This window comes from Varanus komodoensis, unplaced genomic scaffold (genome assembly GCF_004798865.1).
Source record: "Varanus komodoensis strain SLA01 unplaced genomic scaffold, ASM479886v1 scaffold38, whole genome shotgun sequence".
Lineage (NCBI taxonomy): Eukaryota > Metazoa > Chordata > Lepidosauria > Squamata > Varanidae > Varanus > Varanus komodoensis.
This window is the reverse complement of record NW_025335909.1, coordinates 8,547,701-8,563,469: the sequence shown is the minus strand read 5'-3', so window position 1 is coordinate 8,563,469 and position 15,769 is coordinate 8,547,701. Positions and strand designations below refer to the sequence as shown.

At 59.4% G+C, this 15,769-nt stretch overlaps 2 protein-coding genes across 3 annotated transcripts in view; one reads left to right on the top strand and one right to left on the bottom strand.

Annotated features, from left to right (window-relative positions):
- The window catches only part of ISCU (iron-sulfur cluster assembly enzyme), a 4,526-nt gene extending 3,424 nt beyond the window's left edge, over positions 1-1,102 (bottom strand). Inside the window, exon 1 of the mRNA XM_044440956.1 lies at positions 966-1,102. Coding sequence (XP_044296891.1) covers positions 966-1,102 — 137 coding nt within the window. The remainder of the gene's footprint in view (positions 1-965) is intronic.
- A 162-nt stretch (positions 1,103-1,264) lies between these two features.
- SART3 (spliceosome associated factor 3, U4/U6 recycling protein) lies at positions 1,265-13,855 on the top strand. Of its 2 annotated transcripts, none has more exons than XM_044440720.1 (19): positions 1,265-1,449; positions 2,038-2,164; positions 2,338-2,442; positions 3,229-3,413; positions 3,857-3,962; positions 4,103-4,227; positions 4,641-4,796; positions 4,897-5,035; positions 5,677-5,784; positions 6,545-6,622; positions 7,556-7,614; positions 7,739-7,848; positions 8,347-8,459; positions 9,006-9,082; positions 9,308-9,476; positions 10,164-10,641; positions 10,979-11,135; positions 11,304-11,494; positions 12,800-13,855. In XM_044440720.1, exons 1-19 carry the CDS (start codon positions 1,267-1,269, stop codon positions 12,981-12,983), a joined length of 2,850 nt encoding a protein of 949 aa, XP_044296655.1. In that variant the 5' UTR covers positions 1,265-1,266; the 3' UTR covers positions 12,984-13,855. The 2 variants fall into 2 exon arrangements, with proteins under 2 accessions (XP_044296655.1, XP_044296656.1); XM_044440721.1 differs by having other exon boundaries at positions 10,164-10,642; positions 10,983-11,135.
- Positions 13,856-15,769: the final 1,914 nt, after the last annotated feature.

Sequence of the window (15,769 nt, the reverse complement as noted above, 5' to 3'; positions counted from 1 at the left end):
CCGCCGCCCGGAGCGCCGCCATCTTGCCTGCTTCGCAGCAGGCTCGCCTGTGACACCGCCCCCGCGCGGCACGTGACCGCCCCCGGCCGCGCTCCCCCCTCCCCCGGGGAATTAACCGCTTGCTGCCCGGGGGGTATTTGGCGCGCGCTCTCGCGGCGCAGCGAGGACTCTCGCGCGGGCCGAAGCGGCTGACCTCGGGAGGTTTGCACGAGGGAGGCCTTAAACATGCCCCGGAGAAGCCGCGGTCGCCTCGGCACGCGCCACGAGAGGAAGAAGAAGAAGGCGAAGCGACCTGGAAAAGCCCCTTCGGGACGCGACTGACGCCTCGGAGATCTGGGCTCAGGCTCACAGGACCAAGCCAAGGAAAAAAGCACGAATGCGAGCGTGCTGCTTTACACGTGCTCTGAAGCCTGCGGGCCTTTCGCAGCCGGTCTCCTGCCTTATATTCCGGTGGCAGAGAGCATATTTTTAAACGTGGAAGTTCTTAGCACTTCTGCACATGTGCAAAGTGCTCCCGTGCTCCCCCCGCCCGATCCCAGTATCGTGTGGTATGGGACAGGAGTTGCCAGCAAGGTCTGTTGCTGGAAACCTTGGCAACACTTTCCCCTCCGTTCTTGAATTGTGTACAGCTGTGCGTGCATTTTCTCCACTATCATTCAATGAGTCCGAGAGCGCAGGTCCCTGCCCCCAAGGAGCTTCCAATCTAAAATTGGGCAGACGGGGACAGGTTTTGCGCAGTGCTTGGAACGCGGCAGCGCAAACCGTTCAAAGAGCCAATTAAAAAAGAGAGCCCAAATGCACGCGGAGGACGGGCCAATCACACGGCGCCGTCTTGCTGCTCGCGGCGCGGCGCGCTTGCTGGCCTCCTATTGGCCGCTGCGGCGAATGCGGGCCCTGCCACATGCCGCATGGCCGCTCCAGCCTGCCTTTCCCGCGCATCCAGGCAACAGCGTGAGACTCCTCGCCCTTCCTTGAAGCCCTCACGCCGGCCCTCGGGGCTGCCGGAGCCTTCTGCCAGTCTGAGAGGGTCAAAGGACGACGCCTTCCCGCCACTGCTTCCTCGCCAGTCGTGCTTCTCGGCGACCTCGTGGGTGGGCGACATTATGGAGCGGCGGTTTGAAAAGCGCCCCGAATCCGGGCTGCTTTTGAGGAGCGTTTTCCAGTCAGGCATCCGGCAGGGCAGCCCATAAGCGTGGCGTGCGAGGGGGCCTTCGCGGTGTGGGCGGGGCTTAGCTGCGGGGGAAGGCAGAGCGGCGCCCGAGCAAGATGGCGGCGGATGGCGGAGCGGCGGCCGTGGCTGAGGAGGAACTGCGCGAAGCGGAAGCCTCGGAGGACGAAGGCGAAGAGGGCGGCGGCGGCGGCGGGGAGTCGGAGTCCGAGGAGTCTTCCGGGGACGGCGAGGATGAGGAGAAGGAGAACGAGGCCGAGATCCAGCGCCTGGAGGAGCAGGTGAGGCCTGGGCGGGGCTTCGGCCGCGCCCCGCCCCTCGCCGTTGGGGCGCGCGACCCCCCGCGATCCCGGCGCCGGGGAGCCCCGAGCTCCCGCCAGGCCCGCCGGCCGCGGCTCGGGGGGCGCGGGCCGGGCCGGGCCGGCGTGGGGCCGGTCTGCCCGATGCGGGTCCGTCCCATGCGGTCTCTGCGGTCCGCGGCTTGAACTCCCCGCGAGGCTGCTTTTGCTTGGAAGACCCCTCCGTGGCACCGCGGGGGGGGGCTCTCGCGGGCACACGTTGAGCATCCTGCCTTGTTTGCCATTTCTCGTTCCGAGCCAGACTGCTAAAGTTTTGCGGCTGGAGGTAGCAAAGGCTTGGCGGCTGGGGCGGGGAGGGGGGGAGGAGAAGTGTGTTTTTAAAAAGAAAATGTGCTAGCCAGTTTCAACAGCCCTCCCGCTAAAAGACTGTGCCGGAAGGAGCCATTAAAATATCCCGGTTCTTCCATTCTTCCACGTTTTTTGGTTTTGTGAGTCTTTCAGTTGTGTGAATAAGTGCCAGCTACGCTTCCGGTGAGAGGTAACAAACGCTGTTTTGTTGTCATCTTTAAGCTGTCCATCAATGCCTTTGACTACAACTGTCATCTGGATCTGATAAAATTGTTACACCAGGAAGGGGAACTAATAAAACTCCGAAGAGCCCGTCAGAAGATGAGCGAGCTCTTTCCCCTCACTGAAGGTAGGCATAATGAGTGTCTTTGGTTCTTCCTGAAAGTCATCCCTTGATTTGCAGTGTTCACTTATGAAAATATATTCGCGTATGAGTAGGGGGCAGCTTTCAGTTTGAGAATGTACCATATTGACATGTGGTGAAGTGCTTCCTCCTATAGTTACCATTCCTGTGCTTTGCAGAGATCTGGCTAGACTGGCTGAGAGATGAGATTCGGATGGCTTCAGAAAACTCAGATCGGGAAAAGATCTACGATCTCTTTGAACGAGCTGTGAAAGATTATATCTGTAAGTTGGCTTATTTGGTTTTTTCTACAGCCCTTCATGGGGGATGAAATGTCATAAAATTGGGATAAAATGTCGTAAGGTTGCGTTAAATTGGTTTTGATGAAGAAACAGCAGCCGGACCTTTTTGGACAATATTGGCACTTTTTCCAGCTCAAAGACTGTGAATCAGCAGGATACACTTTTCAGAATGAAGCACTTTGAATTTTAAGTCAGGCTGGTCTGACGCGCAGGCTGCTGCAGAGCATTCTGAAGTTTGCATCTTTGCTTGCCTCTGCCCTGTGCCATGTTGGAGAGCTTCCTGAGGAAAGAAGAAATCCAAGTTGTACAAGGATGGGAGGTGAATGACAGGAGCAGGGGACGTGCAGGTCAGCTGCAGGAGTGCCTGCTCTTTTCCTTTGCTCTTCCCTCGCCTGTTGCGGAACAGTAACAGGCTTGACCCTCAGTATCCCTTTGTGCTGGATATAGAATTTCTACTCTTTCCACCTCTACTTTTGCTTGTGTTTGAGTGTGGAAATCTGGAAAGTTCATCCTTGGCAGATTGCTAGCTTGCCCTTCAGATAAACAGTATTCAGAGGGCTTGCACAGTATTCAGTTGAATAATAGTCCAGTAGGCAAGATTTCAGAAAAGGCAGATGTAAGCAACTTAAAAACCAAACAATGCAGCGTTTAAAAGTTCTTAACGACAGTTGTTCTTCTGGGAGCACTGGCAGGCTCAGAAGCTCGCCAGGGTCGCTTTCCCTAGTGCTTTGTAGAACTGAATGTCAGCATTCTGGCGCTTTCTCCGAGGTCCTGAGATATGGCTGGAGTATGCCCAGTACTCGATCGGGGGCATTGGCCAGGAGGGGGGCATAGAGAGAGTTCGTTCCATATTCGAGAGAGCCCTGACGGCGGTCGGCCTCCACGTGACAAAAGGAGCGGCCATTTGGGAGGCCTATCGGGAGTTTGAGAACGCCATCTTGGCGACGGTGCAGGTAACGCCCTCGCCGGCCCGGTTGGCCCTTGCGCTGGCGCTGCATTCTCGGGGACGAGTTACCTGGACACGGGGCAGTGGGGTAGGGCGGAGATTCTGTCCTGCGAGCTGGAAGTTGGGCGGGCCGGGGGGGGGGGGGGCTGCGATGGCCGGGGGGGGGGGCCTTTCCCCGACCCCGGCGTGCATCCAGAGAGGACGGGTTAGCCGGGCCCTGGGTGCCGGAGGGGGGCGGCCAGGGTCCACTCCTGGCTCTCGCTGGCCGGTCGAGGGTGTCGCCGCCCTTGCCGGCCAGGGGCCCCGGCTGCAACTGCACTGCTGACCCGGGCAGCTTGTGCGCGTGGCTCTCGCCCGTGGCTGAGGTTGGTGCTTGGGGCCTTCATCTTGCCGGTTCCCACTGCATCGGTCCGCCTGGCTGACGCCCCTGCCGCTCTCTCCCGCCTCCAGCCGGCGGCCGGCAGCATCGCCTCCCCTGACCAGCAGCAGACCAGCAGCGCCCGGCTGGAAAAGATCCACTCGCTGTTCCGGCGCCAGTTGGGGATTCCGCTGTTAGGTAGGGCTGGCAAGCGCGTGGCGGGGGCAGCCGGGCGGGCAGCATCTGCCTGGTGTGTCTGAGCGGGCGGGCTTGGCTTTGGAGAGGGAGGCCAGCTCCTGGCACTGACGCTGGGGTCCGCCGTGGTTTTCCACCCCAAGATATGGAAGCTGCTTATGCAGAATACGAGGAGTGGTCTGAGCAGCCCATCCCAGAAGCGGCGGTCAAAAGCTACCGGAAGGCTCTGCAGCAGCTGGAGAAGTGCAAGCCCTACGAGGAGGCCCTGGTGAGTCGCTGCTTTGCCCCTTGTGTGCTTTGTCCCTGGAGGCGTTAATCTTTGATGAAGTCTGAGGTGTTGGTGCTGCTCAGGTTGGTCGACCGTTTTCTCCCATCTCTGTCAGTGGGCTTCTGGCTACTCTTTGCTGCTTTAACGCGCTAGCGGTGTGAAATAGAGAAATGAAAGAAAAGAAATAAAGGCCTTTTCTTTGCTTTACGCCATTAAAAAATGAGGCTTCTTGCATCCCGAGGAAGGCCCAGCTGGCGACCCCCAGGCGCAGGGGCCCAGTTCCTCAGGGGCTCCTTCATGCTGAGCCGTACTTTCCTTATGTTTCGAAGGCGACATGAAACCCCCCATGTTTCCACACGGGTGCCTTTCTGCCTGCCTGAAACAGTCTCCTTCCTCCCCCGCTTCTGTTCCAGCTAGTCGCTGAGACGCCAAAGCTGGCCGAATACCAAGCCTACATAGACTTTGAGACGAAGGCGGGGGACCCAGCCCGCGTGCAGCTGACATACGAGCGCGCCTTGGCGGAGAACTGCCTCGTGCCCGACCTGTGGGCGCGCTACACTCAGTACCTGGTGAGGAGCCCCGGCAGGGCCTCCCGGGCGGCTCCTTCGTTGCTCACTGGCGGCAGAGCCTGCCGTGCGTTTTAACCAGGACCGCGTGGAATTCTTGCAGGACCGGCAACTGAGAGTGAAGGAGGTGGTGCTCTCTGCGCACGAGCGAGCCGTCCGGAATTGCCCTTGGACCGTCCGACTGTGGAACCAGTATCTCCTGGCCATGGAGAGGCACCAGGTGGAGCATCAGCTGGTTTCTGGTAAGGCCCGGCGGCTCACGCGGTATGAGGCCATCCTTTGCGCTCTCGCTGAGGAGTATCGGATGGACGTGCAGGGGCGGCTTGCAGAATGCCTCCGTCCGCTTTGTCTGAGCCCCGTTTTTCCCGCTTCTCTTCCACCCCGTAGCCAAAGCCCTCTGGGTGGCTTTCACAGTGTGTAGAGCAGACAATGAAAGGACAATAAAATGTAATAGAAGCAGAAACACGTCAGAAGTTTAAAACAGTTAAGGAACAGAATAACCACGTTGTGAAGGATGCGTTGGCTGCTCCTTGATCCCCCCCTTGTCTGGACAGCCATGCTGTGGGTTGACTTGCCCTCAAGGGCCATGGGGCTTGTGTCCGCCGTCGCAGGTGTTTAGTGCCTGGCTGGTTGTGCTGTCTGAACCCAGCCTGGGAGGGTTGGTCAACCGGTGAATGGTGCTCGCTAGCTGAGCTGGGGGGACCGACGAGCCCCGGCGAGTGACAGCTGCCCCACGGGGACGGGAGGCGGTATGTGGGAAGGCTCAGGGCTTTGCTCTTCTCGAATTTGCGACCCCGAGCATCCTTCACAGCCCGCTACTAGTGGGTGTGGGGGCCTTGCGGAGAGCCGTGTCCCACGGCTGGCTTTCCTTTGTCTGTGCTAGAAACCTTTGAAAAGGCTTTGAACGCCGGCTTCATTCAGGCCACAGACTACGTGGAAATCTGGCAGGGGTACTTGGATTACTTGCGGAGAAGAGTGGATTTTACGCAAGGTAATTGTGCATGTTCGGGAGTCTGGATTCTGCTTAGCATCTCCTTTTCGACAGCGTTGCTCTCCAAAGCTGAGCTCTCCTCTCCGAAGCAGCCCCCACGATCTGAGATGCACCCGCTCTTCCATGCATGCAAGGAGCTAGTCTGTTGGGGTTGTACCAATATGTAACGCGGGGGGGCGGGCTCAGAAGCTGCCAAGTTCCTGGCCAGCCCTGCCTTGGTCCACTAGCCCAGGGCTGGTGGCACAGACTGGCAGCAGCTGCTCTCCCGGCCCTCCTCCCTAGCCCTGCCTGGGCATGACAGAGATCGAAACATGGCCTTCTGCCTGCCAAGTGGCCCTCTGCCCACCCTGACCCCTGACCCCTGCTTGTGAACACGAGGCCCATGCATGGGACCCCCAGGTAATGCAGGGGAACAAGGGGAGCGGGCAAGTCCGGCTCCCTGCTGTCTTTCAGTAACCTCCTCCGCATCCTTTTCTGTTGCTGTGGGGCTGGTTCCCAAAGGCAGATGCTTCTGTGGCTGCCCTCATGGACCAGGCTTCCCCAGGCTGCTGCCTGCCAGCTCTGTTGGCCAACGGCGAAGAGAGCTGTGGCACAGCACATCTGCGGGACCCCGGGTTTGGGGAAGGCAGCACCGGGGCTCCCTCTTGGCCTCTTCTGAGATGTGGCTTCCTGTGGGGTTCCTGTGACTGCAGGAGGAAGCTCGGGAGGGAAGCGCTGTCTTGGAGGGGGTGCTTTCCTTTCACTTGCTTTTTTCCCCCAGACTCGAGTAAAGAGCTGGAAGAACTTCGCTCTGCCTTCGCCCATGCAGTGGAGTACTTAAAGCAAGAAGTGGAAGAGCGTAGGTTGCGGGGTCTGTCTGCAAGGAGCCGGGAGGCGTGCCTTTTTCCCTAGCTGTGGTTGCCGGCACGGTTTCAGCTGCAGAACCGCCTGCTGACCGTTCGGGGGCCTGAGGCTCTTGGCCAGCTGTCCTCCGCTGGACGCCCTCCTCGTGGCCTTCCCTCCAATGCCAGTCAGCCCAGGGCACGCAGACCGGTGTCCCGGCTGTGTACGGGGGCTGCGACGGAGGGGGAGGCCTGCGTTTGGTTCCCCTGGCCAGGGCGCAGTGGTGGAGGCGACCCCCCCGGCCCCTGTGTGGGGCATGGAAAACCTGGCCGCCCGTGAGCATGGGGGGCGCTCCTGCAGCGGGCAGGCAGTCCTGTGGAGGAGCAGGCAGCCTGCCCCCAGAGGAGCCTTCCCCAGCCTGGCGCCTTCCGGATGTCTCCGGGTGGCAGCTCCTTTCCAGACCAGCCAGCACAAAGACTGTTACAAAGCGCCCCCCCCCCGTCCAAAGGCGGAGATGAGGTCACATGGCTGCAGGCCTGAGGCCTGCCACTTCCGCCTCCCCTGGAGTAACTGGTGCCCCCTTCGGAAATTGCTGAATTACCCGGGTGGTGCTGTACCTTTACGCTCCCCCCATGCCTCCTGCCCACTTGAGGTGCTGACTGGGGACCGTGGCACCTGGTTTATGTATTTCTGTGCCCCGCCCCAGCCAGGAAGGCTCCCACAGCAGCTTTCCATGTAGTCAGTGAAGAGAATCCCACTGCTGGTTTGCAGCCTGAAAAGTCGCATCACACACGGAAAGAGTGGGGAGAGGGCGGGCAGCGTGCTCTCCCCTTGCCTCCTGCAGCTGAGCCTGCTGGAGGGGGCTGTGGGTGGGGGCAGCCTCTGTCGGAGACCCTTGGCTGCTCCGTAGAGACTTGGCCGGGACCTCTCTGTTTGCCTCTGCCTGCAGGGTTTAGCGAGAGCGGGGACCCTTCATGCACCATAATGCAGACCTGGGCAAGGATCGAGGTAAGGGGCTCACCGCACGCCTGAGCTTCAGCAATTCCACTCTCGGGGGAGGAGGGTGAGCGAGAGGACACGCCTCCTTAGGGTGGTCCGGGCCCTGCCTGAGTGTCGGCCTCCTGCTCCTTAGGCGCGGCTGTGTAACAACATGCAGAAGGCGCGAGAACTCTGGGATAACATCCTGACCAAAGGGAACGCCAAGTATGCCAACATGTGGCTGGAGTATTACAACCTGGAGCGGTAAGAGGCCTGGCGCTGCCCTGCCGGACTCTGCCGTGCCGCTGCCCCGCCGGCGCAGGCCCCTGGCTGGCTGGCTGGCTTCTCAGTGGCTCTGACTGCCTTCAGCTGAACGGGGAAGATGGTTCCACTCCCCTTACTTGGCGCAGAGCTAAAAGCTGTGCAAGCCCCTTTTAATGGTAATGGGTTTAAAAGGAGGCGGAGATTATGACTCCAGGGCTTCCCCTCAAAACTGGCCCCGTGTGAGCCTGGCATTTCTCCTGTCAAGCCACCATTCAGTCCCAAGGGCCACCTCTTGTGGAGGGATCGCCGAACAGCCTCCCCACCTCCTCGTATTACCGGTCTGCCCCCCCCGCCCCGCCCTGTGCCTCTCGGTCAAAAGTGCCTCAGTGCGCTCGTGCCACGGCGTGGCGCCCCCAGCGACCCCTCGAGGGCTGCCCGGGGCCAGAGGCGGAGGTGCCCGCTTGCGGTGCGTGACCCGCTTCCCTCGCTGTCTTGCAGGGCACATGGCGACACGCAGCACTGCAGGAAGGCCCTGCACCGGGCGGTGCAGTGCACGAGCGACTACCCGGAGCACGTCTGCGAGGTGCTGCTCACGCTGGAGCGGGTGGAAGGCGAGTGCCGTTGGCCGCCCGGCTGCCCGGGTGCCGAGGGCCTGCCGGGCTCAGTGAGGGCGGCAGCCCGGGATGTTCCTGGAATGGGAGGGCAGGGCTGAGCGCTCCTGGCCAGGGACCGGGGGACCCACAGGAGGGCTCTGGGGGAAGGGGCGGCGGGTAGCCCCCGCGGGCCCTCTGCAGGCAGGCCTGCGCTCTGGGGCCGCACAAGTCCCGCCGTCGCCCGGTTGTTCGTCAGGGCTGTGTTCTTTGGCCGCGTGGTTTTGTTTCCACTTTGGGATTATTTTATAGTGAAAAGTGGGTGAGAAGCTTGTCGCATAAATGAGGGCACACTCCTGAGCAGGGCCAGGGACAGGGTCTCCCAGCAGCCCACGACAAGCCGGCCCGGCTGCAGGAGCTCTTCACTTAAGTCAGCGCTGGGTCTCCTCCTGAATCCGCGCCGTTGGGAAGGCTCGTCGGTGACGTTCTCGCCGGGGCACGCTTGGTCCTGCGGCGCTCTCGTCGGATGGGCACCGTGGCTGGCTGACTTGCTCCGCCCTGTTTCAGGCACCCTGGAAGACTGGGATGCGGCTGTCCAGAAAACAGAGAAGCGGCTCGCTCGAGTCAATGAGCAGAGGGTGAAGGTCAGCCTGTTCTTTATTTAACAAGCATTCTTTTTGACGTGAAACACACGCTTCGGTGGCTTTTGAAAGGTGCACCTGAGTCACCTTGCGGGTGGGGGCTGTGCAGGTTCGGCCAAGCCAGCCTTCCCAGCCCGGCTTGGGATCCCGGGATCCGCCTGACCCGGTGCTGGAGGGGCACGGAGGAGGTGGGCGCCGTGGCAGGACCTCCTGTGTTGTTCTTCGTAGGCTGCGGAGAGAGAAGCAGCCCTGGCCCAAGAGGAGCAGGCGCGGGCCGAGCAGCGGAAGCAGGCGCGGGCCGAGAAGAGGGCGGCCAAGAAGTCCAAGAAGCCCAAGGCCGGAGATAAGCGCAAGGCGGACGACGACGGCGAGGGCGAGTGGGGGCAAGAAGAGGAAGGTACCGCCCCCCTTGGCGTCGGCCCCCGCTCGGCAGAGCTGCCCCGGCCCCCGCCCCCGCCTGGCCTGTGTGCAGCAGCGGCGCCCCGTGCTCCTCGTGGGTTCTGCCCTGTTGCTGGGGGAAAGGTGGCTGAGGTCGGGAGGAAGCACGGCCCAAGCGGAGAGCTCGCTCTCGGTCAGCGTGTGCGTTGCTGGGCGGGGGCGAGGCAGCATGCGCCGTGATCCCCCCGGCCCAGATCCAGAGTCTGCTTTGAGGAGTCTGTGCAGCTTTGGCCCAGGGAGCTGGAGCCCTGCCCGGTGCAGCTGGCCTGTTGCTTCGCCTCCTGTCTGCCGAAATTCCTCTCTGCCTCGGCATTTGCTGCTCTGCTTTGGCACCTCCCTGCTCCCCTCCTGTCCTCCTTTGACGGTGTGTGAGGCGATCAGTGCTTTATGGGGGAAGTAGGGGGGTCTCTGTGCAGACAGCTTCCCTTCGTACAAAGGGCTGGGATGAGCAGACTGGGACGGCCAGGTCCCTGGCAGGAATTTGCTCTTCTTTTCCCGAATGTGCGGCCGACGTTCTTGGCAAGCTTAGGTGGCACAAGGAGCACAGTAGCACCCTCCCTCTCGTGTGTCCCTGCTTAACGTTTATACTGCCAATGCCGACCGTCCGTTGGAAACCCCTCGACTGATGCGTTGTTTCTCTGACCAGCCGAACAGCCCAGCAAAAGGCACAAGGGCGGCAGTGGCGACACGCTGGCCGAGGAGGAGGAAGAGGAGGAGGAGGAGGAGGCCGAGGCCATGGAGACGGAAACCGGGCTCTTCGGAAGAAACTTGCCTAGGAAGGCAGATTCCAAGCCAAAGGAGGAGGCGGAGGCCCCCAAGTGGAAAGATGCTCCCAAAGTCGTCCACAACAGCGAGAAGGACACTGTCACGGTGTTTGTCAGCAATCTGTCCTACGGCATGGCGGAGCCGGAGGCCAAGCTGAGGGACCTCTTTGCGAACTGTGGGGAGGTCGCAGAGGTCCGCCCCGTCTTCAGCAACAAGGGGACTTTTCGGGGCTACAGCTACGTGGAGTTCAAGGATGAGAAGTCGGCCCTGCAGGCGCTCCGCCTGGATCGCAGGCAAGTGGAGGGCCGGCCCATGTTCGTCTCTCCTTGCATCGACAAGACCAAGAATCCCGATTTTAAGGTACGTTTCTGCTCCCTCGGTGGTGAGCTCCAGCAGCTTTGCCAGTTGAGAGTTGTGTGAGGAAGGAGGTCTGGGGGGCACGTCTGTTTCAGTAAACCAGGGTCCCTGTCCTTAGCCCACGTGCATCACATCAGAGGCAGACGAGCGGATGCTCCGGTTCTTAATGCATCCTCTGTAGGGGTCGATCCTCTGCAAGCACGAAGCAGGAGTCTAGGCTTTTCTCTCTCGACGGCAAAGTCGGTGTACAAAGCCAGGTGTTTACACCTGAACCTATGAAAACTGAAGCCCCGCATGGAAAGGAAATGCCAGGCTTTCTGTGCCTCATCTCCCTTCTCCGCAGGTGTTCAAGTACAGCACTGCTCTGGAGAAGCACAAGCTCTTCATCTCCGGCCTGCCGTTTTCCTGCACTAAGGAGGAGCTGGAGGAGGTGTGCAAAGTCCACGGGAACGTGAAGGACATCCGGCTGGTCACGAACCGGGCCGGCAAGCCCAAGGTACGCCCTTCCCGGCTCTGGGCCATGGCAGCCCCCCCCCCGACTCTTTCTCCAAGCGAGGCTGGGGCAGGCATGGGATGCCGCCTGCGCCCTTGCCCCAGTGCGGGGCCAGTGGGGGGCCGGGAAGCAGAGCTTGCTACACCTGCACCCCTCCCTCGCCCCTTTTAGGGCCTGGCCTACGTGGAGTTCGAAAACGAAGCCCAGGCCTCCCAAGCCGTGCTGAAGATGGACGGCCTGACCATCAAGGACCACACGATCAAGGTGGCTATCAGCAACCCGCCTGCCCGAAGGCTGCCCGAGAGGGCCGAGGCCGTGGGGAGGGCCGCTCAGCCCATGGCCCCCCGGCAGCTCTATGGCGCGTGAGTATGCGGAGCGAGTGGCGCGGGCGGGGCGGGGCGGGTTCGGGCGCGTGCCTGCGCAGGAGGCCCCCGCGTGCTCTGGGAACCTGCTGGGCACCGTGTCTGGTGGAAAGGCAGGGGAATGGGTTGGTCCAGGACCTGGCAGCACGAAGGAATCCTTCCTGAGGAAGTGTCCGCCTGGTTCTGGATGGAAGGCAAGATGTCGCCATTCTTGGTTGCTTTTGAGGGCCAGGCGAAAGCCCTGGGTTATCGAGTCCTTGCGTCCGTCGTGCGTGTTCTTAAGGCAGCGCTGGCGGTTGCAGCTCCCTGTGCTCGCTCGGGCGGATGCTGCTGTGCGTTTGGGTGCGCTTACGTTGCAGGCTTCTGAGAATGAGGCGTGAGACCTGGCCAACAAACAGTATAAGCGTGCTTGTTACAATCAGAAGCGTTGGCGTGGCTGAAGTGTGGACACATCCGTGGCTGCGCCCCATCTTCAGAAACACCTTTGCATGCTGGGCTGGAGAGGTTCGCCACACGTTCCCAAGCGCCTGCACTTTGTGCATTTCTGTTGTGCGCGAGGGGGCGCTGCGGCTTGAACTTCCAGAGCAGTGATGGCGAACCTTTTAGAGACCGAGTGCCCAAACTGCGACCCCAAACCCACTTATTTATCACAAAGTGCCAACACTACAGTACAATAAAACCTGAAAACTCAGGTTTTAGTTTAGAAAAAACAGCTCACAGCCAGTCCAAGCAAATATATATATATATCCTTGGCAGCGCACCGACTGGCCATGCGAAAGCTCGGATGAGTCGTGGCTAATGTGTCGTGGCTCGTGACATCTTTGCCTGGCACCGCCGCTCCTTTCCGAGCGTGCGCACAGCCCCTGTGTGCGCTGTTATCCGATGCTCGGCTGCTGGGGTGACTTGGCTCGTGTGCCAGCAGAGGGCTCTGCGTGCCCGCTGTGGCTTGTGTGGCGCAGGTTCGCCACCACTGCTCTAGCGTGTCTCAAGGTCTAGATGCACTGTGTGGTGGGGACAGAGGGCCCAATTTGTGTGTGAGAGCAGGAAGAGAACGATACTCAAAGCAGCCCATTTCTAGAGCTTTGCAGCTGCTCGGACCTGCGCAAGCAGTGTGAGCGGGGCTGTGGCCGGCAAGTCATGCTTCCTGGCTGGAGTCGGGCTTCCAAAACCCGCCGCCTCCCAAATTCCCATGACTGGTCGACATAGTAAAGCCACGGTTCCCTCAGGGCACATCACGCTTGCTTTCAAAGGCCCCAGCGCGCAAGCTCCTGACGCAGCCCCTCTCGTGTCGTGTTCTTTCCACAGCCGGGGCAAGGGGCGCACCCAGCTCTCGATGGTCCCCCGAGCGTTGCAGCGCCAGAGCAACTTGGGGGCCAAGGCGGAGAACGGCATGGCCCGGGACACCCCGCCCGCCGCTGCCTCTCCGTCCTCGGAGGAGCCCAAGAAGATGTCCAATGCAGACTTTGCCAGGCTGCTCCTGAACAAGTGACCGGTGCGGGTGCGTGTGTGGGGGGTGCTCAGCGTGCGCAGTGCTGCCTCGGACGCCAGGAGCGGGCGCCTCCCGCCTGCTTGTTCCCCTCGCAGCTTCTGCACCCACCGAGCTGCATGGAGCCGGGGCCGGTGGATGCTGGGTTTCCCCTCCCTCCGGGAGTCAGAGGGCGAAGGTGTTGCAGTTTGGTCTGGGGATGGGCACTGGGTTGAAATGGCTTTAAACACTCCCTCATATTGAGGGGTAATGAGAGAACTCACTTTAGAGGTCGGGTCCTTTTTTTCTTTTTTTTTCCTCAAAACCTTTTTAAGAAATGAAGGTTAATGTGAAAGCGTCTTGTTCTGCTTTGTACAAATCCCCCGGCGGCACAGGTCCAGCTGGCCCCAGCGGCTTCTCCCTCACCGTGCACCGAATAGGTACAGGACACGCACCCCCTTCCCCTCCTGTTTGTGGCACCATCCGTCTCCCTCTGTATAAAGTTGTTATAAATAGCAGATGCTAGCAACCTCACTATAATGGCCTATTTTAGTACTTGGGAGCAGGGTAAGTATTTATATTGAACCCGTATTGACGATTTGCTCAAGCTCGTCTGTTTTTTATATCTATATTTGTGCATTTGTAAAGGACATGCCAGACCATGATTTTTAAGTTTGCTTTGACATGGTCCTCCCAAGAGCCACCTGTAAAAGCTTGGCTGTGCCGTTTCTGTGGACCATTTGGCACCTTGGTTTGCCAAACGCGTGTCTTTGTATCTGCTAACCTTTTTTTATTTTCTGTTTTTTGCCTCGTTCAGTGCTATTTTGGTTTTGTAAGCAGAGTGAAGTGTCAGCTGATGTTCCTCTTACGTTCATTAAAGGATAGCCCGAAAGCTGTCTTGAGCGTTGCTCGTGCTGCTAGGAGGCTGGTGGCGGTGGAAATGAGAGATCAGGGACAACAGCTGGGCTTTCCCGGCAGGAACTGAACTGCCCTTCAGCAGTCAGCAAGAATCGCGGTGGGATACCCTTTTCTTTTCCTGTGACCAGGAAAAGAGCTTGGATTTGTGGGAAGCGATTTGGAGCTGTACCCAGAATGTCCAAGTTTCTGGATAATCAGGTTTGCATAGCAGGATTTTAAGCTTATAGGAGATCAGCTTGAGGGGTTGGATGAAAACAAAGGGACTCCCAGGGTTCGGTTTTTCTTGCATATGCCCCCTAAGGAGGAAGTCTGCTTCAAAGTGGTGGTGGCGTTACTTCTAAGTGTACAAAGTCCTTAAGGTAAAGCTCTGTTCTGAAGACCCTGTTATTTAAGAAAGGACACAGTTTCTGCTTCTGGAACTCTTTTATATCAGAGTAGGAGTTCACATTCAAAAAGCACACTGTGGCAATTTGTTCCTGTTTTCTTTTAAATAGCCAAAGTGCAGCATTCTTGACCAATTTCCTAGCAAGAGCAAGCACACTTGTTCTTAGATTCCCCTTTTCCCAGGTAGCAAGTGTGGCCCGTAACTCCATTCCTGTGATGTAGGCAACACCACATGGCTTCCGATGGGCTGCTCTGAGCTCGTGTGGGGCTCCAGGCGCCTGCAGGTTCTCCCCCAGCGCAGCCATTACCGGTGCCACACACACAGGCATGGTGCGCGTGTGCCCTGCCTGACCTCGTGCCGCGTCGTTTAGTGCTCCTGCGCCTTTGGAAAGCAGTTCCCCACAAGCATTTTGGCAGGCATGACTCAGGCTTGCAATACTGTTGCCTAACAGAACTAATTCTAAGCAGGCGCCCTTGACTTTGGCACTCCTGGAGTCCTGATCTGTCCATTGATCTTGTTCAGTTTTCTAATACATACTTTGTGCAGCTCTTCCGCAATCCGCATTTCCTAGAAGGAAGACTGTGACGTGGAGCAAAGAAAGGGGAGGGGACGGTCAACCTATGCAGCTGTTCTGCTGCCTTCGAGCGCTTAACTAAGGTGCACTTGCCAACACCCAGAAGCACAGTCCCTTTCACGGCGCTCCTTGGAATTCTGGGGCAACGCTCGCTTCTCCTGCGGTTCCTTTCTTGTCAAGTGAAGTGCTAAGGCAGGATTTCTACCGAATTCTTCACAACTTACAGTCAAACAATTGTGAGAGGGGTCCCAGGCCACCCTGCTGGCTGCTCAGTGCAGGTCTTTCACAGCAGGCCCTGCCCTGCGTTGAGTCACTCAAGTTTCCCACGCAGCATCACTGTGTTGTGTGAAGACTGCTGGGTAAAAGCCAGTAGGGCCCTCGGGGTTAGTAATCGTGGCCTTTGGTCCAGGCTCAAGGCGAGATCTCTCACAGGAGTGATCATATTCGGTGCGGGGCATGGTAAGGGGGCTGAGCAGGCCCCCTGGCCAAGGGGCCAGGGTGCTGGCACATGGGAGATGCTTCAGCTTGGCAACTGACATGCGCAAACAAAGCAAGCCATGGGGATATGCAGGTTGCAGCTTGGGGCAGATTCTGGAAAGATCCCCCCCGCCCGGCTATGAAGCCTGGAAGCACCCCGTGCCGCCTGTCAGATTAGCCATATTGGAAGGTGGCGATGCATCGAGTCCTTGGCTGCGTTGCTGTGCAGCAGCCGCTCTTCCCTGTCCAGGGGTGCTGGCTGGGAAGCCCCCCGTGGGCGGACCTGCCAGCTCGGGGAGCTCTGCCTGACAGCTGCCCAGGCCTCGAGGGCCCTTTGGAGACGTGCTCCTTGCTGGCCGCAGCTCCTGCTCTTAGGACCCACCCTCCCTCCCTTGTCAGTACAAAACCAGTCAAGTTACCCAGAAATAATTTACATTTGGCTTGATGTTATGGGAT